Source organism: Heloderma suspectum, chromosome 3 (assembly GCF_057233095.1).
Source record: "Heloderma suspectum isolate Gila_16-S chromosome 3, 16-S_ref, whole genome shotgun sequence".
Taxonomy (NCBI): Eukaryota; Metazoa; Chordata; class Lepidosauria; order Squamata; family Helodermatidae; genus Heloderma; species Heloderma suspectum.
Window position 1 is genome coordinate 302780767 of NC_139460.1, and position 27940 is coordinate 302808706.

The 27940-nt window shown below is 46.5% G+C and overlaps 1 protein-coding gene across 1 annotated transcript in view; it reads right to left on the minus strand.

Annotated features, from left to right (window-relative positions):
- SI (sucrase-isomaltase) overlaps positions 1-27940 on the minus strand; it is a 257605-nt gene that overhangs the window by 135829 nt on the left and 93836 nt on the right. Inside the window, exons 22-23 of the mRNA XM_084847439.1 lie at positions 25317-25405; positions 12493-12542 (exon numbers count right to left, since the gene is read on the minus strand). Coding sequence (XP_084703565.1) covers positions 12493-12542; positions 25317-25405 — 139 coding nt within the window. The remainder of the gene's footprint in view (positions 1-12492; positions 12543-25316; positions 25406-27940) is intronic.

Here is a 27940-nt window from a genome sequence, read left to right on the forward strand (position 1 = left end):
ATTGCCTCCCCCCACCTGCAGAACCGAGCGGAGCCAGGTAAGTGGGGTTTTGTACACCCCTAACTGCAAGCCAGCCCAAAAAGTTTGGGCAAATGAGGAAAAACAAAGCCCAACAAAAAAGATCTCTCTCTGGGATGCATCCCCTTCACCAAAATCTGCTGCTGTGCAGAAAAGAAGCAGGCGTCATGGGAAATGAACATGCCACATATAGAAGATCAGACATCTTCATACAGATGAAAGAACTCAGAAGGGAACAGACAGTGGACACAATGTGGAAAAGATCTCTATTTGGGAAACAGGAGCTGCAACACAAGCAGGCTTGACTAGTGTTTTTAATGGAAGCCCTCAACCAAAAAGACTACCATTGCCCAGCTCAGTCCTACCCTTGCCACACATCTGCCTATCTATTAAAGACATGCATCAGATTTGAATGAAGTCCGAAGCCCAAACAGAATCAGGGCACTTCAGTCCATTTCTGCTGGGACCTGATGGCAAGCTTCCTTCTGAAGCCAACAGAACTGAAGCTGCTCCAGAATGGCAAGCCATTAGTGACATGTTTTGGATATGATATCCACCCACAGACTTTGTTGCCAAATAGCATCTTTTGGTTTCATTTCTCCAAATGCTGTGGGCAGGGTGGGGGAGTAAATGCAGTTGAATGAGTGACTGGTACTAGGGATGTACGAAAGTCACTTACCTTTTCATGGATTCTGTTTGTGGGGGGGGGGAGGTGCTCCATCCCTCCCCCCAGAATCCTTGACGGGGGGGGAGGCGATCCGGTCCTCCCCCCCAGAATACTCAACGGCTGGCCCCGGGCTGTCTGCAGCCGGATTTCCGGCTTCGGACGGGCAGCTGCAGACACAATTGGCAGCCGCCGTAGGGGCTGCCATTCGCGTCCTCCCACGCAGCCGTGATAGGCTACATAAGAATTTATGTAGCCTATCACGGCTAAACAAACAAAAAAAAGAAACCCCAGCATACGCAAATGGCGGTGGCTATGGCGGCCGCCATTTGCGTTCCCTATTTTTGGCCAATATCTTACATAAATATTTATGTAAGATAAAATGGCAAAAAAAAAGGGGAACGCAAATAGCGCAGTGGGCGCTATTTGTGTTCCTTTATTTTTCGCCATTCTAGCCTACGTAAATATTTGCTATTTACGTACGCTGTGGTTTCTTTTTTTTTTAGTTAGCCGTGATAGGCTACGTAAGAATTTACATTGCCTATCACGGCTGCAAGGATGGCAATGGCGACAGCAGCAGCCCGGCCGCGGCCATTCAGGAGACCAGCCACCGTGACCACCAGAGCCGCCGGAGTAGGGATGGGGGAGAATTTCTCCCCGAAACTTCGGGGGGCCGCGTGCCAATGCATTCGGTCCTCCGAAGGTTGTTTGGGGAGAACTTCTCCGCCCCCCTGCCCCCTGCCCCCCGCCCCCCCCCAGGATGGGACTGACCTTTCATGAATGTCCCTCCTGGCGGCGGGTCCCGGTGGTGGTTCGGCAGGTCTTCGTCAGGGGCGGGGGCGGCAGCCGGTCTTTTGACTGGCTGCCGCCGCCTCCATTACAAGCAAAGTAAAACAAAAACAAAAACGCCCCTGTGATAGGCTACGTAACCATTAACGTAGCCTATCACGGCTAGATTTGCAAAGTCAGCCGTGATAGGCTATGTTAATCGTCACGTAGCCTATCACGGGTGACTTTAAAAAAAAAATTAAAAGTGTGTACGGTAATGGCGGCGCCCATAGGGAGCCGCCATTCGTGCTCCTTATTTGGTCCCTGTAGTCTATGTAAAGATTTACGTAGACTACGGCGAAAATAAGGACAACGCAAATAGCTTTGCCCTTATTTTCACCGTAGTCTACATAAATCTTTACGTAGACTACAGGGACCAAATAAGGAACGCGAATGGTGGCTCCCTATGGGGGCCGCCATTTGCGTACGCGCTTTTTTTTTTTTCCAAAGTCACCCGTGATAGGCTACGTGACGATTAACGTAGCCTATCACGGCTGACTTTGCAGATCTAGCCGTGATAGGCTACATTAATCGTTACGTAGCCTATCACAGGGGCGTGGGCCTTTTTTTTCCTTTGAAGTTCGCGGCCGGGGAGACGGGGCGCTTCTCCCCGGCCTGAATTTCGGCCGGGCAAGGCGGGAAGCCTCCCCCCTGGCCTGAATTTCGGCCGGGTGAGGAGGGAAGCCTCCCCCCACGGCCTGAACTTCGGGGGGAGCAGCGAAGCGCCTCCCCCCCACCGCGAAGCAAGCTGCGAGACCAGGTAAGTGACTTTCGTGCACCCCTACGCCAGAGCTGCCGCCGAAACCGCTGCCGCCGCATCCACCCCAGGTAAGTGCCATCCCCGGGGGATTCCGCAGGGGGGAGGGGGCTGTTCCACCACGGATTCCGGGGGGGCAGATTCTAAAGAATCCGGCCTCACTGGAATCCATGGCGGAATTCTCCGCCATCCCTAACTGGTACACCTTCTAATCCTAGGGCACAGTTTGCCATGAGATCCAGTTAGTGTGCTGTAGAAGAGGGTAAGGATAAGACCAGGAGATGGTCATTCTTCACACTAACACTAGGGATGTTAGAGAATTCCACCATGGATCCCAGGGAGGCCGAATTCCAGTGAATTTGGCCCCCTGGAATCCATGGCGGAATGGAGCAACCCACCCCACCACCACGCAAAAGCCCCATGAAACAGAGGCTACCTGGGTGCAGCTGCAGTGGCAGCAGCAGTGGCAGCGGCGGCTCTGGCGGCTCCAGCTGCTGCCAGGCTGCAGCTGAAAATTGCAGCCACTACGCTGGCTGCCATTTGTGTCCCTGGCAAGCCATGATAGGCTACGTAAGTACCTATGTAGCCTATCACAGCTCAGAGCAGGGATGCAAATGGTGTAGCAGCCGCCATTTGCATCCCCGCTTTTGCCATGATAGGCTATGTAAATATTTACGTAGCCTATCATGGCTCAGCGAAGGGATGCAAATGGCGGCCGCTACGCCGGCCACCATTTGCATCTGCAGACCTGCCATGGGGATGCACCCGGCTGGTGGCTCCATGGAGTCGCCGTGGAGTGGAGCCGGCCAGAGTAGGATTTCGAGGGGAGATATGGAGCACCTCCCTCCCACTGCGAATGTCACTCTTTGAAAAGGTAAGTGGCTTTCGTACACCCCTACCCCACACTTCACTATGAAAACACACACTCCCTTAAACTGGATTTCAAGCATCATAATTCCCTAGCTCCTGAAACAGTGCATGTTTCTTGCCTATGGAGACATATATGGTGTGTGGTATATTCATACAAAATATCATGGGGGGGGGGGGAGGGAATGGGAAGCAAAACAAAACATTACCCTCCAAAAAGTGGAGAACTCCCTTTCCACATGAACTGCTGCACCTACCCTTCTGAAAAATTTCAAGTGTTTTACTTAGGTGCGCCCCTATGCTGCCCATAATTTTTAGAACAATGGTCCACATGAAACATAGGGGGATAACCACATTTTGTTTTGGCCCTCTTTAAAATTTCATACACAAAACCACCTATGGCAATAATTCTGAAATGTGGCAGGCTTGGTCCCCTTAGAAAAGGCAACTGTTCCCCCACGTTTCCACTAATTTTGCCAAGAATTTTGTTTTTTTTTAAGTTATTGACAGTTCCCCTAGAGAGCAATTCTATGGCCACTAGAATCATAGACTCATAGAATAGTAGGGTTGGAAGGGGCCTACAAGACCATCGAGTCCAACCCCCTGCTCATTGCAGGAATCCAAGTCAGGGCATCCCTGACAGATGGCTGTCCAGCTTCACAGAATCACAGATTCATAGAATAGTAGGGTTGGAAGGGGCCTACAAGACCATCGAGTCCAACCCCCTGCTCAATGCAGGAATCCAAGTCAGAGAGGGCCATAGGATTTTTCAGCTTACTGGCTCTGAGCTTGTAGATAGCACTACACTCTCCCCTCCCCCTTGTAGCCTGTGTGGAGAGAACGGTGGCAGCTGCCTCTCCATGCTTATAAAATGGGGCATGGAGAGGGCAAAAAGGGGGCATTCCCAGGGGCAAGGAGGAGAGGATGCCATGGAAGCCCCTTTACGTTGCTTCCTATGGGATCTCCAGGCCCATTCTCACCCTCTCTCTGCAGCTAGGGATGTACGGACTGTGTAAAATCCGCTCCGTCTGTGTTCTGCAGATTGTTAGGTGCCTTTTGTTCCGTCATCCACCCACAGACAGATGCAATTTTATTTTTCATCATGTGGAAAAATACGGAAATAATTATGTAAATATTTACGTAAGTATTTATGTAAGTATTTACATAATTTACCTCAGTACGTAACATTTAGTGTATTGTCCCCTATTCCATTCAAAGTTTCCTCAGCAGAAACTTACATATTTTTCTATGGATTTATATGTGTAGATTTTGGGAAAGTAAAAAAATCATCTGAAAGTCCACGGACTCCACATAGCCTGAGAAGGGCGCTCCGCAGCGGATTCCACAGATCAGATTCTTAGAAATCCGAGCTCATTTTAATCCGTCTTGAATTTCTCCAGCATCCCTATCTGCAGCCCTGGCTAGATGCACAAAATGGCACGTCTAGCCAAGACTGCAGGGCAGGCAGAGCTGCATTGGATAGGCATCAGCTTCTGAGTTCAGAGGCTGACATCTCATCTATCTTGAAAGGATTGTGAGAGAGAGAGAGAGAGAGAGAGAGAGCAAAAATCCTTGAATCTATTTTTCTTACATTGGGAAAGCATACTCCTCTCCTAAGACATTATTCTAACAAAGAGGAAAAAAGTTATAGGCATGTTTTTGAAAACAACAACAACAACAACAAAAACAACAACAACATGACAGTCAATGGAAGCACAAAGCCTTAGTTTACTGAACATCAACTCGGGTTCAATACCAAGTTGAAGTGTATTGACTCTGAATCAGTCTGAGCAGAGGTGGGCCATTTTCTGAAGCACCAAATCAGGGGCTGAGTAAAAGCAGAGGTGGTAGGCAGTGCAAACCGCTACTATCTATGTATGCTACCAAAATAGGCGGAGCTAAAGGGTGCAATCCTATGATGTTTAGACAGAAATAAGTCCTATAGCTCTCAGCATTCCCCAGGCAGCATGGCTGGCTGGGGGATGCTGGGACTTGTAGGACTTGTTTCCATCTAAATATACATAGGATTGTGTCCTAACTGAGGTAAACAGCTGACATTTTTATTTACTTAACAATTAGAGTAGGGTCTCCAATCAAAAGTGAAAGAGCTGGAAAGAGAGGAAGCCGAACTAGAACCGGTTGCAGTCTCCTTCATTTGTCATCTTTCCCCAAACATTGTGATTGTTCAGTTCTTCTGGACTTTGCAGCCTGACCCTGACTCTATGCACCTTTATTTAGAACATGTATGTTTACTTTAAGGAGCTACAAAGCAATTGCATGGAGCAACCTTGGGTGGCTTCCCACTTCAGAATGATTGATTGATTTTGTTGCAAGATAAGCTGCAACAAAAGCATGGGGGGTGGATTAGGAAGGGAAAAATGCACGTAGATGTGTTGGGGACCTTACACATGGAGAAGGAAGGGAGGATGTTGGGCTTGTAGACAGAGAAAAAAAGATAGTGGGAATCAGGAAGTGGGGAAAGAATACAGCAGAAATTGCGGGAAATCATAGGTGGAGAGGGAAATGGAGCAAAGAAAGATGAGCACTGAGCGTCGGGAAAGGGAAAAGGTGCAGCAGGAGGAGGGAAGAAGGCAGCAGAAAGAAAATCAGGGTCCTGGATCATGTAGAGAGCCTCTTCTGTTCAGACAGTCACCGTCCACATGTACAGGGTGAAGGAAATACGTGAGGAGGGTGTGGGGTGTGTGTGAAGAGATCAGATTGTGGAGAGGATTGTGGAATCCCCCCTCCATCCCAGAGACCCCAGAAGGCTCTGTGATTTCTCCTCACTCAAGGTCAGAGCTCTGACCTCAGAGGGAGGAGGGAGAGGGAGAAGGGGGCATGCCAGCGGGCGAGATGCAGAGGCGAGAGGAGAGGCCAAGGATCTGCTAGATCTAAAGGACCCTCTCAGGCCTCAGGCCCACCTCCAACAGTGAGCTTCAGCTAGAGAGGCTCAGAGGTCTGACTCTGAGCAGAAATTCTTGCAAAGGTGGATGGCAGGGCTGTAAATTCCATTTCTCCTTCCCTGCATGACACTTGCCAGCAGGGCACTAAATGAGTAGAAGGCCCATTCTCAGAGCCCTCCATCTAAAGAGCATCAGTCCTTTAGCACTGTAAACTAGATCCCTTTGCCATGATAATATAGGTATGCTGAATGGCAATTCACCATGATCATTACCATTAGCATTGATTTAAACATATTCCGTCTCTGTTTAAATTAAAGTAGGCTCATCCAAAAAAGACATCCGAGGTGGCTCACAAAATAATTAAATACTAAAATGCAATTTCACTAAAAAAAAAAAAAGCCAAGGCAGCACATAAGAGCACAGAGCAGCACCTAAACAACACAAGTAAAAACAAATACGGAGGAATACCATAGCAGGCTCACATAACAGCAGCAGTACAAAACCAAATGGAGCAGAATCTACAGACCTAACATTCTAAGACATACAGTTCTAATGCTTAGCAATATAAACTCATCTGTGTTGCTAATAAAAAAGGCATTGGCTTATTCTTTAGCACCAGAAGAAACACACTGCAAAACAGTCACAAAGGATAGTTATGTACTTGATGAAAATAAGCTGACAATGAACGCTGAAATGCTGACGATAAAAGCCGGAAAAGCGAGAATTTTTCAAAATTTCTTATTCCACCCGCCATGTTATGAATGGGAGGTTTCAAATTCATAATGTGAGGGTATCAGACTGCAATCTGATACACTTTTACCTGGGAGTAAGCCCCACTGAACTCAATGGGACTGACTTCTGAGTAGACATGTATAGGATTGTACTGTTAGATTTGTTGGCACCTCTTGATAGTATTGACTGGCGTTGGCATCAAATTTAAATTCTCATAAGGTGTTAGCTGCCCCTTCATGGATCACTGCCTTGTTGTGGCGAAGGGGCTTGCATAACTCAGTGAAGCCATAAGCTATGCCATGCAGGGCCACCCAAGATGGACAGGTCATAGTGCAGAGTTCTGACAAAATGTGGTCCACTGAAGAAGGAAATGGCAACCCACTCCAGTATTCTTGCCAAGAAAACCACATGCAACGTATCACAAGGCTAAAAGAGATGACGCTGGAAGATGAGCCGCTCAGGTCGGAAGGTGTCTAATATACTACTGGGGAAGAGCAGAAGGAATTTCCAAGAAGCACCAGAAAGAGTGAAGTGGCTGGTCCAAGGACCCTCACCTGTGGATGTGTCTGGTGGTGAAAAGAAAGTCTGATGATGTAAAGAACAATATTGTTTAGGAACCTGGAATGTAAGATCACTGAATCAAGGTAAGCTGGAGGAGGTCAAACATGAGATGGCAAGATTGAACATCGACATCTTGGGAATCAGCCAACTAAAATGGACAAGCATGGGCGAATTTAATTCAGGTGACCATCATATCTACGACTGGGCAAGAATACCGTAGAAGAAATGGAGTAGCACTCATAGTCAACAAAAGGGTGGGAAAAGCAGTACTGGGGTACAATCTCAAAAATGAGAGAATGATCTCAGTACAAATCCAAGGCAAACCATTCAACATCACAGTAATTCAAGTCTATGCCCCAACCACTGAGGCCGAAGAAGCTAAGGTTGACCGGTTCTATGAAGACCTACAACACCTTCTAGAACTAACACCAAAAAAAAAATGTCCTCTTCATCATAGGGGATTGGAATGCTAAAGTGGGAAGTCAAGAAATAACTGGAATAACAGGCAAGTATGGCCTTGGTGTACAAAATGAAGCAGGACAAAGACTAATAGAGTTTTGCCAAGAGAACATGCTGATCATAGCAAACACTCTTTTCCAACAGCACAAGAGGTGACTACACATGGACATCACCAGATGGTCAATATCGAAATCAGATTGATTATGTCATTTGCAGCCAAAGATGAAGAAGCTCTATACAGTCAGTAAAAACAAGACCTGGAGCTGACTGTGGCTCAGATCATGAGCTGCTTCTTGCAAAATTTCAGCTTAAATTGAAGAACGTAGGGAAAACCACTAAAACATTCAGGTATGACCTCAATCATATCCCTTATACAGTGGAGGTGATGAATAGTTTTAAGGGATTAGACCTGATAGACGGAGTGCCTGAGGAACTATGGATGGAGTTCTGTAACATTGTTCAGGAGGCAGCAACTCAATCCATCCCAAAGAAAAAGAAATGCAAGAAAGCAAAGTGGCTGTCTGATGAGGCTTTACAAGTAGCTGAGGAAGAAAGCAAAGTGAAAAGCATGGGGGAAAGGGGAAGATATATCCAACTGAATGCAGAGTTCCAGAGGACAGCAAGGAGAGACAAGGAGGCCTTCTTAAATGAACAATGCAAAGAAATCGAGGAAAATAATAGAATGGGAAAGACTATAGATCTTTTCAAGAAAATTGGAGATCTCAAGGGAACGTTTTGTGCAAAGACGGGCACAATAAAGGACAAAGAAGGCAGGCACCTAACAGAAGCAGATGAGATTAAGAAGAGGTTGAAAGAATACACAGAAGAACTATACAGGAAAGATCTTATGTCCCTGATAACCATGATAGTGCGGTCACTGAACTTGAGCCCGACATCCTAGAGAGTGAAGTCAAGTGGGCCTTAGGAAGCATGACTAACAACAAAGCTAGCGGAGATGACAGTCTTCCAGCTGAGCTAGTTAAAATCCTAAAAGATGATGCTGTTAAAGTGCTGCATTCAATATGCCCACACATTTGGAACACTCAACAGTGGCCACAAGACTGGAAAAGGTCAGTTTACATGCCAATTCCAAAGAAGGGCAATGTCAAAGAGTGTTCAAACTACCGTACATTTGCGCTCATTTCACATGCCAGCAAGGTGATGCTCAAAATCCTACAAGCTAGGCTTCAGCAGCATGTGAACCGAGAACTACCGGAAGTACAAGCTGGGTTCCGAAGAGGCAGAGGAACTAGAGAGCAAATCGCCAACATTTGCTGGATCATGAAGAAAGCAAGAGAATTCCAGAAAAACATCTATTTCTGCTTCATTGACTACGCTAAAGCCTTTGATTGTGTGGATCACAACAAACTGTGGCAAATTCTGAAAGAGATGGGAGTACCAGACCACCTTACCTGTCTCCTGAGAAACCTGTACGAGGGTCAAGAAGCAACAGTAAGAACCGGACATGGAACAACCGATTGGTTCAAAATTGGGAAAGGCGTACGACAAGGCTGCATATTGTCGCCCTGCTTATTTAACTTATATGCAGAGTACATCATGAGAAATGCCGTGTTGGATGAATCACAGGTCGGAATTAAGATTGCCGGGAGAATGATCAACAATCTCAGATGTGCAGACAATACCACCCTAATGACAGAAAGCGAAGAAGATCTAAAGAGCCTCTTGTTGAGGGTGAAAGTGGAGAGTGCAAAAGCTGGTTTGAAACTCAACATTAACAAAACTAAGATCATGGCATCTGGCCCCATCACTTCCTGGCATATGGAAAGGGAAGAAATGGAAGCAGTGATAGATTGTATTTTCTTGGGATCCAAGATCACCGCAGACGGTGACTGTAGCCATGAAATTAAAAGACGCTTGCTCCTTGGGAGGAAAGCTATGGCAAACCTAGACAGCATAGTAAGAAGCAGAGACATCACCTTGCCAACAAAGGTTCATATAATCAAGGCTATGGTTTTCCCAGTAGCAATGTATGGCTGTGAGAGCTGGACTATAAGGAAGGCTGAGTGCCGAAGAATTGATGTTTTCGAACTGTGGTGCTGGAGAAGACTCTTACGAGTCACCTGGACTGCAAGGAGGTCAAATCAATCCATCCTAAAGGAAATCAACCCTGACTGCTCATTGGAAGGACAGATACTGAAGCTGAAGCTCAAATACTTTGGCCACCTAATGCAAAGAGGAAACTCTCTGGAAAAGACCCTGATGCTGGGAAAGATTGAAGGCAAAAGGAGAAGGGGACGGCAGAGGATGAGATGGCTAGATAGCATCACTGATGCAATGAATATGAACTTGAGCACACTCCGGGTGAGAGAGGAGGACAGGAAGGCCTGGCGTGCTATGGTCCATGGGGTCACTAAGAGTCGGACATGACTTAACGACTGAACAACAACAAGGTGTTAGCTGACAAGTATTGCCTAATACTAACTATCATTGCATGTCTTATTCTGTCAAATACTAATATCACTGCATCTCAACCACTAAACATCAACTACTATAGAATACTGCATACTAAACAATGGAGTGGAAAGAAGGCCAAGTAACAAAGGAAGAGTACAGGCAGATAGCACAGAATTGCAGGGATGGCGTCAGGAAGGCTAAAGCTGAGAATGAGCGGAGGTTAGCAAGGTATGCTAAAAACAACAAAAAGGCTTTCTTCAGCTATGTGCATAGCAGATAGGCACATAGCTGAAGAGGAAAGAAATGGTGGTTCAACTATTAAATAAGGATGGCAAAATGATAACAGATGACAAAGAAAAGGCAGAGGTGCTCAATTCCTACTTTGGCTCAGTCTTCTCCCAAAAGAGGGTCTATGACCCCCCTGGCAAAGGCGAAGTACAGGCTGAAGGGGCAGGATTGCAGCTTGAGATCGATAGGCATATGGTCAAGGAACACCTCATTACTTTGAATGAGTTCAAATCTCCAGGGCCAGATGAACTGCATCCTAGAGTCATAAAGGAACTGGCAGAGGAACTCTCAGAACCGCTGTCTATTCTCTTTGAGAAATCATGGAGGACGGGGGAAGTGCCAGATGATTGGAGGAGGGCTAACGTTGTCCCTATCTTCAAAAAGGGTAAAAAGGAGGAACCTGGGAACTACAGACCAGTCAGTCTGACATCAATCCCTAGGAAAATTCTGGAGCAGATCATAAAGCAATCCATCTGGAAGCACCTTGACAACAATGCCGTGATTACTCGAAGCCAACATGGATTTGTCAAAAACAAGTCCTGCCAGACAAATTTGATCTCATTTTTTTATCAAGTCACCTCCCTTGTAGACCGTGGGAATGCTGTAGACATCATATACCTCAACTTCAGCAAAGCTTTTGACAAAGTGCCCCATGATATCCTGATGAGCAAACTAGCTCAAAGTGGGCTAGATGAAACAATGATCTGGTGGATCCACAGTTGGCTACAGAACTGGACTCAAAGAGTGCTTATCAATGGGACCTTCTCAAACTGGGGGGAGGTAACGAGTGGGGTACCGCAGGGCTCAGTCCTGGGCCCAGTGCTCTTCAAAATTTTTATGAATGACTTGGAGGAGGAGGTGCAGGGAATGCTGATCACATTTGCAGATGACACAAAATTGGGCGGGATAGCTAATACCCTGGAAGACAGAAACAAGATTCAAAGTGATCTGGATAGACTGGAGCGCTGGGCAGAAAACAACAGAATGAAATTTAATAGGGATAAATGCCAAGTTCTGCACCTAGGAAAAAGAAACCAAATGCACACTTACAAGATGGGGGATACGTGGCTCAACCACACTACAAGCAAGAAGGATCTTGGAAATGTTGTCGATCACAAGTTGAATATGAGCCAACAATGTGATGTGGCTGCAAAAAAGGCAAAAGCTCTTTTGGGCTGCATTAATAGAAGCATCGCTTCCAAATCCCGGGAAGTACTAGTTCCCCTCTACTCAGCACTGGTTAGGCCTCATCTGGAGTACTGTGGAGTACTTGAAGAAGGATGCAGACAAACTGGAGAGGGTTCAGAGGAGGGCAACAAAGATGATCAGGGGACTGGAAACAAAGCCCTATGAAGAGAGACTGAAAGAACTGGGCATGTTTAGCCTTGAGAAGAGAAGACTGAGGGGAGATATGATAGCGCTCTTCAAGTACTTGAAAGGTTGTCACAGAGAAGAAGGCCAGGATCTCTTCTTGATCATCCCAGAGTGCAGGACACGGAATCATTGGCTCAAGTTACAGGAAGCCAGATTCCGGCTGAACATCAGGAAAAACTTCCTGACTGTAAGAGCAATATGACAATGGAACCAATTACCTGGGGAGGTGGTGGGCTCTCCCACACTGGAGGCGTTCAAGATGAGGCTGGACAGCCATTTGTCAGGGATGCTCTGACTTGGATTCCTGCACTTAGCAGGGGGTTGGACTCGATGGCCTTGTAGGCCCCTTCCAACCCTACTATTCTATGATTCTATGATTCTATGAGTATGAAATGCTATGTTATATGAGCCATCAAATATTGTCAAGTACTAAATATGCATCAACTGCCAAAAACTGTCAGGTATCACCAGTCTAATATACAATATTTAATAATATGCAACAGTTAAAAAATTTAGAGCAATTTTGGACATTTGACATCAAAACTGAAATTCACAGAGGAGCAACCTGAGGACAATTTTGGTGAGCAATTCCATCTAATCTCTAGTGCTACTGAAAATATACTTACATTGGAGACACTGAATTGATATAAGACGTAGGACTTCTTTGTCACTGTATCTAAAAATATAGAGGGAAAGGTACATTTTTAAAAAACATGTCAGAAGGCCAAGATTTATTAAATTTATTTATTTACTTACAATATTTATATACTGCTCCACATCAAAAGATTTCAGAGCAGTGAAGAGCAAGGATAGAACAATAAAACACCATGTTAAAACTATTAAAACATTTAAAATGAAACAAGTTCTGAAAAGACCAGATTTAATAAATCGTGGCTGGTCACTCAAGGAAGGCTTCCCAAAATAACAATGTCTTCAGGAGGTCCTGGAAGGAACACAGCGTGGCACCTGCTGGACCTCCAAAGGCAGGGAGTTCCACAAGAAGGGGGCCACCACACTGAAGGCTCTTTTCCTGGTGGTCTCCAGCTGGGCCATGGTTCCATGTGGAACCATCAGGAAAATGCCCTCTGAGGACCTCAGTGACTGGGCAGGTAAATAATCGTAAGACTAGCGAAATCAAAATAATTGTAAGACTAGCTAAATGACTCTGCAGAATTGGTTTTGTTTTTGTTTTTCTGTATGTGTGCAAAAATGTTATCCATACTCCAAAATTCGCCTTTCCTGCTGGCCTGGTACTAAAGAGCAGAAGGGAAGCGCACCATGGCTTCTCCCATCATCCAGGGGTCCTAGGGCCACTGGGAGGCTACATCCCCTGCTTCCCAAGAATAACATCAAGCCAAGAGAGAGAGATCAACCTGGCCCATCCATCAGCCAGAGAAGAAACAGTTGCAGGGAGCTCACTTTCCCATCCCTGCAAGAAATAATGCTTGGATCCAACTGACAGTTGCCTTGGGATTGCAGAAGTAAGGGGAAAGAACTCTCTGGCTGATCCATCGGCCACAGGAACAAGAGCCACCAATTGCTATCACACAGGAACACCAGCAAGGGAATATCAGCCTGGCTCAAAGTGCTTTTTAATGCCCGCTTACAGCTCACCACCTCGCTCTGGCCTTGAAGAACTGATCTCCCTTCTTTTCCTTTTCCCTCTGCACCCTTTCTCCTGTGTCTTGACATTTTAGTTTGTAACCCTGAAGGCAGGGCCTCCCTCTTTCTTTTCTATTGGCCTGAGCCACTTTGGGAGGCAATAATTGTCTGAAAAGTGGGATAGAAATGCATGATGGTGATGAAGAAGAAGAAGAAGAAGAAGAAGAAGAAGAAGAAGAAGAAGAAGAAGAAGAAGAAGAAGAACCAAGCTAATATGAAATCCACTCATTCCCCTTTTCCCCAGTTTTCTGACTATACAAAGTAGGCAGCTGAAGTTCTTCACAGGGAGTGGAAAAACTTCACCCACTACATTTCTGCTCCTAATGCTACTGTCAAAGACATAGGGGTTCTGCCAGAAAAAAAAAGTTGGCAACCCTAGATATGTAAGTAGTAGTCTTACTGAAGTACAGTATTTATTTTATTCATTTCAGAAATATTTTATACTGCTTTTCATTTTTTTAAAGCAGTTCCTGAAGTAAAATTATAATAAAACACAATCAAAGCAATCAACAAAAATTAAGCACTGATAAAACAATAAAATGTCTCATTAAAATAAATAAGGGTAGCTAGCAATGCCAGAGGCCAGGAAAATGCCCAGGCAAACAAATATGCCTTCAGTTGTCAGCAGAAACACTCCATGCTAAGAACCTGCCTGATCTTGATGTGGAGGTGGACTCACGATGGAGAAGGTCTACTTCCAGACCAAACCATGACCAAGTGAACATCAGTAGGTTGTGGTACGGTAAGCAAGGCCTCCCCCTCAGAACATAAAAAACCAGAGTGGCCTATACAGGAGAAGTTGGTCTCTCAGATCTACAGTGCAATCCTAACCCCCAGAGAAGCGCCTCCATCTGCCCCATGGGCCCCTTTGTGCCTACAGAGAGCTCTGTGGGTAGAAAGCTATTGTGGGCAGTTTTTCTTCTTCTTTCCCTGGCTGGTGCGAGCTTGCAGAGCTATGGATGAGGCAGTAGGTCCACCCCATCACTTCCCCTGCCCCACTTCACACAGGATTGCTCTGTAAGAAATATAATGATGTGTGGCATTGCAGTATGAATATAGACATCATGAATGCTGGTGCAAATACGTTTTTGGGTGTTTTTTTCCCTTTGTGAACTGTATCCTAGGGCTCATTAGGTTTGCCAACTTCTGACCTGATTGCTATAGCTATGCTTCTAACATTGGTTTGCTATGCAGCAATTAGCAGATGATAGGGATTATTTTTATGCTAGTGAAAGCCTCAATGGATGTTTTCATCACATCAAGCTGCTGTTAAAGGCACCAGGGGAGGCGAAGGGATTTTTTCCCCCCTGGTCAGTTGGCAACCCTGTGCCTGACATCAACAAGAATGTCATCTTTTTGCTCTGAGAAGGAGCAAAATAAAGGAAAAGTGTGTGCTGAACCATTTAGAATTTACTCTGACATTCTAATAATCTGAGTTTATGCAAGGAATTCACTGCACTTCTGACATTTCACTCCCACTCTCATACTCTCCAAAGTTCAAAATTTCAAAACAACATGGTGTTCTAGAGGAAAGGAAGCTTAATAACCTGCATGTCTATCAAAGGCATACACTGTGCTTGGAGTAACATTGCCATTTAAGTCCCAAAGAATCAGGGTTACCAAGCAGATGGTACCTTTTCATATAGTAGCATCTATTAAGGAGTGTGTGTGTGTGTGTGCGTGCTTGAGCAGTACAAGAAACTGACACAGCATGGAAAAAAAATTATGGACCACACTGAGTGCTTCCTTTCATGTACAAGAATTCTGAAACTAATATTGTGCTCCTGCACTTTTTAGAGTCATGGATCACTGCCTTGTTGTGGCGAAGGGGCTTGCGTAACTCAGTGAAGCCATAAGCTATGCCGTGAAGGGCCACCCAAGATGGACAGGTCATGGCAGAGAGTTCTGACAAAATGTGGTCCACTGGAGAAGGAAATGGCAACCCACTCCAGTATTCCTGCCAAGAAAACCCCATGGAACGTATCACAAGGCTAAAAGAGATGATGCCGGAAGATGAGCCCCTCAGGTCGGAAGGTGTCCAATATACTACTGGGGAAGAGCAGAGGGTATTTCGAAGTAGCGCCAGAAAGAGTGAAGCGGCTGGGCCAAAGCCGAAAGGACACTCAGCTGTGGATGTGTCTGGTGGTGAAAAGAAAATCCGATGCTGTAAAGAACAATATTGTTTAGGCACCTGGAATGTAAGATCAATGAATCCAGGTAAGCTGGAGGAGGTCAAACATGAGATGGCAAGATTGAACATCAACATCTTTGGAATCAGTGAACTAAAATGGACAAGCAAGGGTGAATTTAATTCAGGTGACCAATATATCTACTACTGTGGGCAAGAATACCTTAGAAGAAATGGAGTAGCACTCATAGTCAACAAAAGGGTGGGAAAAGCAGTACTGGGGTACAGTCTCAAAAATGAGAGAATGATCTCAGTACGAATCCAAGGCATACCATTCAACATCACAGTAATTCAAGTCTATGCCCCAACCACTGAGGCCAAAGAAGCTGACGTTGATCGGTTCTATGAAGACCTACAACACTTTCTAGAACTAACACCAAAAAAAAGATGTCCTTTTCATCATAGGGGATTGGAATGCCAAAGTAGGAAGTCAAGAAATCACCGGGATAACAGGCAAGCATGGCCTTGGTCTACAAAATGAAGCAGGACAAAGGCTAATAGAGTTTTGCCAAGAGAACATGCTGATCATAGCAAACACTCTTTTCCAACAGCACAAGAGGCGACTCTACACATGGACATCACCAGATGGTCAATATCGAAATCAGATTGATTATGTACCTTGCAGCCAAAGATGGAGAAGCTCTATTGTTGTTCAGTCATTCAGTCGTGTCCGACTCTTTGTGACCCCATGGAACATAGCACACCAGGCCTTCCTGTCCTCCACTCTCTCCCGGAGCATGTTCAAGTCCATATTCATTGCAACAGTGATGCTATCTAGCCATCTCATCCTCTGCCGTCCCCTTCTCCTTTTGCCTTCAGTCTTTCCCAGCATCAGGGTCTTTTCCAGAGAGTTTTCTCTTCGCATTAGGTGGCCAAAATATTTGAGCGTCAGTTTCAGTCCTTCCAATGAGCACTCAGGGTTGATTTCCTTTAGGATGGACTGATTTGACCTCCTTGCAGTCCAGGGGACTCGTAAGAGTCTTCTCTAGCACCACAGTTCGAAAGCATCAATTCTTCGGCACTCAGCCTTCCTTATAGTCCAGCTCTCACAGCCATACGTTACTACTGGGAAAGCTATAGCTTTGATTAGAAGACCTGGAGCTGACTGTGGCTCAGATCATGAGCTTCTTGTTGCAAAATTTTGGCTTAAATTGAAGAACGTAGGGAAAACCACTAAACCATTCAGGTATGACCTAAATCATATCCCTTATGAATACACAGTGGAGGTGAGGAATAGATTTAAGAGATTAGACCTGATAGACAGAGTGTCTGAGGAACTATGGACGGAGGTCCATAACATTGTTCAGGAGGCAGCAACTCAATCTATCCCAAAGAAAAAGAGATGCAAGGAATAGGGATGGCGGAGAATTTCTCCCCGAAACTTTGGGGGGCCGAGCGCCAACGTGTTCGGCCCCCTGAACAAGTTTCGGGGAGAAATCCTCTGCACCCCCCCGCACCCCCCCCCAGGACGGGATTTACCTTCGCCGAATGTCCCTCCCGGCGGCGGGTCCAGCCGGTGGTTCAGCGGGTGTTCGTGCGTGGCAGGAGTGGCAGCCGGTCTTTTGACCGGCTGCCGCCGCCGCCATTCCAATAAAAGAAAAAAAAAACGCCCCCGTGATAGGCTACGTGACGATTAACGTAGCCTATCACGGCTAGATCTGCGAAGTCAGCCGTGATAGGCTACGTTACTCGTCACGTAGCCTATCACGGGTGACTTAAAAAAAAAAAAAAAAGCGAACGGATAATGGCGGCCACCATTCCCGTTCCTTATTTGGTCGCTGTAGTCTACGTAAAGATTTATGTAGACTACATCGACCAAATAAGTAACGCGAATGGCGGCTCCCTATGGGGGCCGCCATTAGCGTACGCGCTTCTTTTTTTTTTAAAGTCACCCGTGATAGGCTACGTGACGAGTAACGTAGCCTATCATGGCTGACTTTGCAGATCTAGCCGTGATAGGCTACGTTAATCGTCACGTAGCCTATCACGGGGGCGTGTTTTTTTTAAAAAATAAACTTTCGAGTTCGCGGCCGGGGCGAGGCGGGAAGCCTCCCCCCCGGCCTGAACTTCACGGGGGGAGCAGCGAAGTGCCTCCCCCCCACCACGAACAAGCTTTGACGACAGGTAAGTGACTTTCGTCCACCCCTAGCAAGAAAGCAAAGTGGCTGTCTGATGAGGCTTTACAAGTAGCTGAGGAAAGAAAAGAAGTGAAAAGCAAGGGAGAAAGGGGAAGATATATCCAACTGAACGCAGAGTTCCAGAGAATAGCAAGGAGAGACAAGAAGGCCTTCTTAAATGAACCATGGAAAGGAATCAAGGAAAACAATAGAATGGGGAAGACTAGAGATCTTTTCAAGAAAAACAGAGATAACAAGGGATCGTTTTGTGCAACGACGGGCATGATAAAGGACAAAGAAGGCAGGCACCTAACAGAAGCAGATGAGATTAAGAAGAGGTTGAAAGAATACACAGAAGACCTATACAGGAAAGATTTTAATGTCCCTGATAACCATGATAGTGCGGTCACTGAACTTGAGCCCGACATCCTAGAGAGTGAAGTCAAGTGGGCCTTAGGAAGCATTAGTAACAACAAAGCTAGTGGAGATGACAGTATTCCAGCTGAGCTATTTAAAATCCTTAAAGATGATGCTGTTAAAGTGCTGCACTCAATATGCCCACACATTTGGAACACTCAACAGTGGCCACAAGACTGGAAAAGGTCAGTTTACATGCCAATTCCAAAGAAGGGCAATGCCAAAGAATGTTCAAACTACCGTACAACTGCGTCATTTCACATGCCAGTAAGGTTATGCTCAAAATCCTACAAGCTAGGCTTCAGCAGCATGTGAACCGATAACTACCAGAAGTACAAGCTGGGTTTCAAAGAGGCAGAGGAACTAGAGATCAAATCGCCAACATTCGCTGGATCATGGAGAAAGCAAGAGAATTCCGGAAAAACATCTATTTCTGCTTCATTGACTATGCTAAAGCCTTTGATTGTGTGGATCACAACAAACTGTGGCAAATTCTGAAAGAGATGGGAGGACCAGATCACCTTACCTGTCTCCTGAGAAACCTGTACGAGGGTCAAGAAGCAACAGTAAGAACCGGACATGGAACAACCGATTGGTTCAAAATTGGGAAAGGCGTACGACAAGGCTGCATATTGTCGCCCTGCTTATTTAACTTATATGCAGAGTACATCATGAGAAATGCCGTGTTGGATGAATCACAGGTCGGAATTAAGATTGCCGGGAGAATGATCAACAATCTCAGATGTGCAGACAATACCACCCTAATGACAGAAAGCGAAGAAGATCTAAAGAGCCTCTTGTTGAGGGTGAAAGTGGAGAGTGCAAAAGCTGGTTTGAAACTCAACATTAACAAAACTAAGATCATGGCATCTGGCCCCATCACTTCCTGGCATATGGAAGGGGAAGAAATGGAAGCAGTGACAGATTGTATTTTCTTGGGATCCAAGATCACCGCAGACGGTGACTGTAGCCATGAAATTAAAAGACGCTTGCTCCTTGGGAGGAAAGCTATGGCAAACCTAGACAGCATAGTAAGAAGCAGAGACATCACCTTGCCCACAAAGGTTCATATAATCAAAGCTATGGTTTTCCCAGTAGCAACATATGGCTGTGAGAGCTGGATTATAAGGAAGGCTGAGCACTGAAGAATTGATGCTTTCAAACTGTGGTGCTGGAGAAGACTCTTACGAGTCCCCTGGACTGCAAGGAGGTCAAATCAGTCCATCCTAAAGGAAATCAACCCTGACTGCTCTTTGGAAGGACAGATCCTGAAGCTGAAGCTCAAATATTTTGGCCACCTAATGCGAAGAGAAAACTCTCTGGAAAAGACCCTGATGCTGGGAAAGAATGAAGGCAAAAGGAGAAGGGGACGGTAGAGGATGAGATGGCTAGATAGCATCACCGATGCAATGAATACGAATTTGAGCACACTCCGCGAGACAGCGCAGGACAGGAAGGCCTGGCATGCTATGGTCCATGGGGGCACGAAGAGTCGGACATGACTTAATGACTGAACAACAACAACAACAACTTTTTAGAGTTTTTGACACAAGGCTGTGATTTTGCTGTTCCACTGTTCTACTTTCGGTTTTGTCACAGTAGTGACATCCAAGCACCACATGAAGAAAGTTTCTCACTGCCAGGAGGGAGACATGGGGAGTGCAACCCTGTTGATTCTCCTGGACCTCTCCATGGCTTTCGATACCATCGACCATGGTATCCTTCTGGAAAGGTTGTCTGGGTTGGGAGTTGGAGGCACTGCACTGCACTGGTTCTGTTTCTACTTGGATGGCCGGTTCCAGAAGGTGGTGGTGGTGGATTATTGCTCTGTGCTTTGGCAATTATGCCATTGGGTTCCACAGGGCTCTGTTTTATCCCCTATGCTGTTCAACATCTACATGTAACTGTTGGGGAAGGTTATCTGGAGGTGTGGGCTGAGGTGCCATCAATATGTGGATGACACCCAGCTCTACCTCTCTTTCAAACCCAGGTGAGGCAGTGGCTGTTCTGAATCAGTGCCTGGGCACGGTAATGGACTGGATGAGTGCCAATAAACTAGGGATGTACGAAAGTCTCTTACCTTTTCGACGGGGTGATTCGTGTAATTCGGCCGCTGGGCAGCTTTCCAGGGGGGGAAAAAAACCGCGTAGGCAAATGGCGGCCGCCGTTTGCGTTCCCTTTTTTTCGCTGTTTTAGCCTACGTAAATATTTACATAAGCTATTACGGGGAAAAAAGGGGAACGCAAATGGCGGCCGCCGTAGCCACCGCCATTTACCTACGCGGGTTTTTTTTTTTTTGCTTGCCGTGATAGGCTACGTAAGTATTTACATAGCCTATCACGGCAAAGACAGCTATGCAAATGGCGTGGTGGCCACCATTTGAGTACCGCAGCAGCCAGCTGAGAGACCAGCTGCCACTGCCGCCACCGCCGCCAGAGCCGCCGCTGCTGGAACATCCGCCCCAGGTAAGCTTCATCCCGGGGGGGATTCCACGGGAGGGCAGGGGATGGGAGGCCATTCCATCACTGGTTTCTGGGGGCCGAATGCCAGTGCATTCGGCCTCACTGAAATGCATGGCAGAATTCTCCACTATCTCTACAATAAACTGAAACTCAGTCCAGACAAGACGGAGGTACTGTAAGTGGGTGATTTGGCTGCCCGGCTAGGTGAAGTTCAACCTGTTCTGGAGGGGGCTGCACTCCCCCTAAAGGACAAAGTTCATAGTTTGGGGGTGCTCTTGGACCAAGAACTGTCACTTGAGGCACAGGTGAACTCAGTAGCATGGAGCACGTTTTATCAGCTTAGGCTGGTATACCAACTACAGCCTTATCTGGACAGAGATAGCCTAGCTACAGTTATCCATGCCCTGATAACCTCTCATCTGGATTACAGCAATGTATTATACATGGGCCTGCCTTTGAAAATGGTCCAGAAACTTCAGCTGGCCTAAAACAGGGCAGCAAGTCTGTTAACAGGGACTATACAATGTGATCACATTACGCCAATACCTTTCCATCTGCACTAGCTGCCAGTCCATTTCCAGGCCCAATTCAAATTGCTGGTATTTACATTCAAAGCCCTAAACTGCTTGGGGCCAGGCTATCTAGAGAATCATCTCCTACCTTATGTACCTGCCAAGACCCTAAGATCATCTTCAGTGGTCCTTCTCTAGGAGCCCCTGCCAAAGGAAGTGAGGTAGGTGGCTACCAAGAAGAGGGGTTTTTTTTCTGTTGGGGTACCCCGGCTGTGGAATGAGCTTCCCAGAGAGGCTCACCAGGGACTTACGTTGGGCTCTTTCCAGCACCAGGTGAAGACCTTTCTATTTCCCCAAGTGTTTTAGTCTTTCAGCTCTGTTTTAAATCTGTTATTGTAATTTAAATATCTGCATTGCTGCTAGGCTTATTCTGGGTTGTACTTTATACTGTAGTTTCAAACATTTATATTTTGTTTTTCATTTTATGATGCATTTTGTGGTTTTAATTGGTGTGAACTGTCCAGGGAGCTCCAGCTATCGGGCGATATAGAAAATGTTATTTATTTTATTTATTAAATAGGCTATACTGTGCTATAGTGGAATAGCGCAAACACACAAGAGGAAATGGTGATTTCATTCACTTTCACAATGAAACGCTGCATTTTGCCTGCTTTAAAAAAAACCCACCAAAAGTGCTGGTTAGACACAGAAGCAAAACCAGATGGTCACAACGCCATCTCAAGAGCCTGTAAACAACTGTGAATAGGGAATGACGAACTCATGGTAAGTGCCTCATGTAAAAAAGTCTTTCCCACTAGGGATGGCAGAGAATTCTGCCACGGATCTCGGGGAGGCCGAATGCTAGTGCATTCGGCCCCCCGAAATCTGTGGCGGAACGGCCTGCCACCCCCCCGCCACCCCACGGATCCCCCTGGGACAAGACTTACCTGGGGCGTATCTTCCGGGCAGTGGCGGTGGCAGCTTCGGTGGCGGCAGCTGCAGCAGCTGGTCTTCCAACCGGCTGCCTCCGCCGCCATTTGCAGTTTTGTTTTGTTTTTTAACACAGACACAATAGGCCATGTAAAAACCTATGTAGCCTAAAACGACTGGGTAAAAAAAAAAAAAAGGTGTACGCAAATGGCGGCGGCTATGGCCACCGCCATTTGCATTCCTTATTTTGGGCCGTCTTACTCTACGTAAATAATTAGGTAGACTAAGACGGTGAAAATAAGGGGAACGCAAATGGCTCCCACTACGCTATTTGCGTTCCCCTTATTTTCGCCGTCATAGCCTACATAAATATTTATGTAGATTAAGACGGCCAGAAAGAAGGAACGCAAATGGCGGCGGCCATAGCCGCCACCATTTGTATATGCGGGTTTTGTTTTTGTTTTTGTTTTCCCAGAGCCCTCTGTGGCCGGAAATCCGGCTGTGGATGGCTCTGGCCTGGCTGGGCCTGGCCGGCTGCTCCGCGGAGCTGCCGCGGATCACAGCCAGCCGCGGAGGATTCTGGGGGGGAGGAACAGAGCGCCTCCCCCCTGGCAAGGATTCCAGGGGGAGGGACGGAACGCCTCCCCCCCACCATCAGCATAATCCGCGAAAGGTAAGTGACTTTCGTACATCCCTATAATTCCCGCTCATTTTTCACTGAGGGATGGTGCAACTAAGAAAGCTCCCTAGTCACATGTGGCTCCCAAGTGGTCTGACCAAATCTTACTCAAGGTGTGCAGAATCTTATTCAAGGCGTGCGGGAGAGTGTCCTGGCAATTTCACTTACAATAAAATAATACACTCTCTCTCACACACACGCACACAGTGCTAACTTTACTGAGCAATCCTGACCTCCATTAAGGGGCTGGTGGTGGAAGTACATTGCTCATTCAGTGGCAAAATTGACACTCTGTCCTATACTCCCCCAGCCAGCAGGTGAGGGAAAAACACACCACTCAGAAATCCGCAAATGGCAGTTCTGCCCCCAGCATCCATCCAAACACTACCAAAGCCAACCAAGTGTGCTAAGCTGTTGCTGATAGGGTTGGCGGAGAATTTCTCCCCGAAACTTCAGGGGGCCGAGCGCCAACGTGTTCGGCCCCCAGAACAAGTTTCGGGGAGAAATCCTCTGAACCCCCCCTGCCCCCCGCACTCCCCCCGGGACGGGACTTACCTTCGCCGAATGTCCCTCCCGGCGGCGGGTCCGGCCAGCGGTTCGGTGGGTGTTCGAGCGGGGCGGGAGTGGCAGCCAGTCTTTTGACCGGCTGCCGCCGCCGCCACTGCAATCAAAGAAAAAATAAACGCCCCCTGATAGGCTATGTGACGATTCACGTAGCCTATCACGGCTAGATTTGCAAAGTCAGCCGTGATAGGCTACGTCAATCGTCACGTAGCCTATCACGGGTGACTTAAAAAAAAAAAAAAGTGTGTACGGATAATGGCGGCCCCCATAGGGAGCCGCCATTCCCGTTCCTTATTTGGTCGCTGTAGTCTACATAAAGGTTTACGTAGACTACGGCGAAAATAAGGGCAACGCTATTTGCGTTGCCCTTATTTTCGCCGTAGTCTATGTAAACATTTACGTAGACTACAGCGACTAAATAAGGAACGCGAATGGCGGCTCCCTATGGGGGCCGCCATTAGCGTACGCGCTTTTTTTTTTTTAAGTCACCCATGATAGGCTACATGACGATTGACGTAGCCTATCATGGCTGACTTTGCAGATCTAGCCATGATAGGCTACGTTAATCGTCACGTAGCCTATCAGGGGGCGTTGTTGTTTTTTTTTAACTTTCGCGTTCGTGGCCGGGCGAGGTGGGAAGCCTCCCCCCGGCCTGAACTTCGTTGGGGGAGCAGCGAAGCGCCTCCCTCCCACCGCGAACGTCCTTCGAGGACAGGTAAGTGACTTTCGTCCACCCCTAGTTGCTGATGACACCCACAGAGGAAGCCAATGAACTAGTGGCAACAATGAACACACTAGGAAAGCTTCCTCCATCACAAGACACGTAAAAATGCCACAGTGCCCCTATTCCGGGACTCCCAGTGGCACAGGCAGCAATATTGGTGCCCAGGCATCCCCAGATCCCACTAATACCAGTCCCCAGACATTCCTCCATACAAAACACAATTCCAGGACCAATATCTAGGACAGCCTTCCCCAACCTGAGCCCCACCAGACATGTTGGACTACAGCTCCTAACATGCTGGCAGTGGCATGCTGAGAGTTGTAGTGCAACACATCTGGAGTTTACCATGATGGGGAAGGCTGATCTAGGTAATGGATGCCCCTGATTAAGGAAAATGCAGAAGGTATCTCTTCCTACTCTAGAAATGTTATCCATCACCATTTATTTTATTTTTTTAATGTAAGGCATCTTTCAGTAATCAATGGCCCTTTGGAGGAAAAAAGGAAGCAAACCTCGAAAGTTACTGTGCTATTTAGAGTGGACAATAGATGCCCTATAAATCTCCAGCTATAACACTGATACATATTGCATTTTTGGCAGAAAAAAAAGGAAACTCTGAAAATAAAAAAGCAAGTTACCAGCACATTCTAAAAAGCAAGAAGAATGCTCGTGAGATTTTAGGAAGGTTTAAGAAAATAACATTTGATATTGTTTTTTGTTTGTTTGTTTTTTGTTTAATGTGCACAAATAAAGCACTGGCTTCTGAGATCTTGAAAAAGAATGAAACATGTTCCGATTGTGGCAGGTTTGGTACCTTCCTAACAAAGGCATTTGACAATTTATTGCAGCAACTATCAGCCAATTTATAAACCTCTTATTTATAAAGCAGCCCAGGCTTCTACTAGATTTACTTAGAAGTAAGCCCTACTGAGTCCAATGGGACTTACTCCCAGGTAAGTGTGTTGAGTTGCAGTCTACATGATTTTAGAAGAGCTGAAATCTTATGTATGACAAAACAAGTGTGTGTGTGCTTGTATGTTTAATAAAAGGACAAATTGTATTTCAGAGGCAACGTATGTAACTGTTGCACAAATTATTTGCATAATGTAATGTTTTGAAATGAGAAATAAGAAACGACACTAACAATAGGCTTTTGTACATATTATTTCTATTATACTAACATGAGTTGGTTTACCTCTAGTTTCGCCATCATCCCAGAACAAGTCTCCAGCTGCTTTTTCATTTTCATCCAAGGCAATCAGAAGTCCCATAGGCTTTGGACGGCTGTTAAAAATCAATACACATTGCTATGTTTTGGGGGTGCATCTGACCTGAAGAGTTACAATTTGGCAAGTTGTGATAATAGATATATTAATGACTATTGTTATTAGTGATAATAATTTTCAGTATTTTGTAGGGAGAGACAAATCTGTCAGTTTTGCTGTCTCCGTTTTCAATCTAATGTTCTTCCTGTCGAATGTATGATTTGAAAATTTGGGTAAGTTCCTATCAAAACTGAACTGAACTCAGTCATGTGCACTGACCAGATTTAATAGGTATAGCTATTCCTAGTATTGAAAGATAGAGATAGTGCAGGTGCCTAATTGGGTGCAGGAGTCCAATGGACTCCCCCCCGCCGCAACCATGGCCCTGAGCTGTGCCAGCCAATCCCCTGGCCCCATTCAAGTACCCCCCTCATGCTCACTGAGCTGTCCACACTCACCCTGGGCCCACCCACAAGTGTCACAAGCACCATTTTGTGAAATAAAATGGCAGTCATGCATATGCACACATCTAGTCTTACGTAGGGATGGAGGAGAATTCCGCCATGGATATCAGTGAGGCCGAATGCCAGTGGTGGAATGGCCTCCCACCCCCTGCCCCCCCGCGGATTCTTCCCCCAGGATGAAGCTTACCTGGTGCGGATGGCTGGTTACAGTGGCGGAGGCTCCGGCAATGCCTCCGGCGGTGGCTCCAGCTCCGGCAGCTGGTCTTTCGACCGGCTACCGCAGCTGCCATTTCCATCTGCCCTTTGCTGTGATAGGCTATTTAAGTATTTACGTAGCCTATCACAGCAAGCCAAAAAGAAAAAGAAAAACCCGCGTAATGCAAATGGCGGCGGCTATGGCAGCCACCATTTGCGTTCCCTTTTTTTCGCAGTTTTAGCCTACGTAAACATTTACGTAAGCTATTACGGTGAAAAAAAGGGAATGCAAATGGTGGCCACCGTAGTAGCCACCATTTGCGTACACGGGTTTGTTTGTTCTTTTTCCAGAAGGAAGGCTGCCCAGTGGCTGGATTTCCGGCTGCGGGTGGGCCCAGCCGGCGACTCCACGGAACCCCCGCGAAGCGGAGCCGGCCGGAGAAGGATTTAGGAGGGAGGTGCGGAGCGCCTCCCCCCCCCATGAATCACCTCATCAAAAAGGTAAGTGACTTTCGTACATCCCTAGTCTTACACAAAATGATGCTGTGAAGGGCCAATATATGCAAGATTACAGGTGTAAATGGGCCATCTAGTCTTACGCAAAATGGCATGGTGAAGGTTTGATATTCGCAAGATTACAGGCGTAAATGGACCATTTACACATATAACCTTGTGTATATCGGCCATTCATAGTGCCGTTTTGCATAAAAGTAGATATGTGCATATTTGCGATAGCCATTTTCTTATGCAAAATGGGGCTCATGGGGCTCGCACACAGGTCTAGGGTGAGTGCGGGCAGCTTGGCAAGCAGGCGGAGGCGAGATCGAGCATGGGTCCAGGGGCATGTGAGCTGTATCAGCAGATTGGTGGTTGTCCAGAGGTGTCAGGAGCGCCCTAGCTGCCTCTTACAGTCTACTCCAATAGCCAACTCAAGACACAGACAAAAGGATTCTTTTCAAGGCTTTAATCCTTTTACAACTTAATGACTCTTTCAGATGCTAATCACCAGCGACTAAGCAAGGAACAGCACTGGGGAAAGATAGCAGAGTAGCCTATGCTCCAGGTTAGGCAGTTGGTCCCCATTCGAAGGAGAATCACAGGAAGACCCTGAAGTTATGGGCTAGGGAGAGATCCTCCCTCTTTCCCTTGGGTCCTCGGGACACGACCGTTGCTTGCGCGCCAAAGGAGCGCTACGCCTCCTTTCCACGCCCTCCATCTGTCGTCGCTCCCTGCATTGGCGTCGAGCCTCCAGCAAGCCCCCCTCCATGCTCTCTCACTGCCAGGGTCATTATCTCTCTCAGGAATGCTGGCAGAAGGAATCTCTGCCAGCTGCTGTGCCTGTGAGGGATGAGCTGGCTCCTCTCCCACAGATTGCTTTTCCTCCTCAGAATCAGAACTGCTCTGGGGTTCTATCGGCTCTGTTTCCACCCTGACAAGAGGACCCGAAACGGGGGGCATCTGTCCATCCCTATTGAGAGGATCATGTTGTACCTGCCTGCAATGTAGCTGTTAAAGATGACAAGCCTGTCAGAAAAAAAATGTGGCAACTCTAATTGACTGCCACAAACATGGCTGAATACAAGGATTCAAAGTCAGACTTTTAAGAGCTAAGCATTCAAAGCCCTGGATGGGGTATCTCTCCATTCACTTCCTCTCACATTCACTTTCTTCTTTTTTTACTCTCAAGATTTTTCCCATCAAATTTATGAATTCATTTGTGAATCTTGGCACACTCGTGCTCACTGATCTACCATAGTGAATTGAATGTATATATATAAAAATTAAGTCATTGTCACAGACATTGATAACGTCCAAGGTGAGAAGAAAAACTAATCTAAAGGTATGTGACAAATCAAATAGGCATTGTGTATTCATTATAATTGTGTAAATCCATT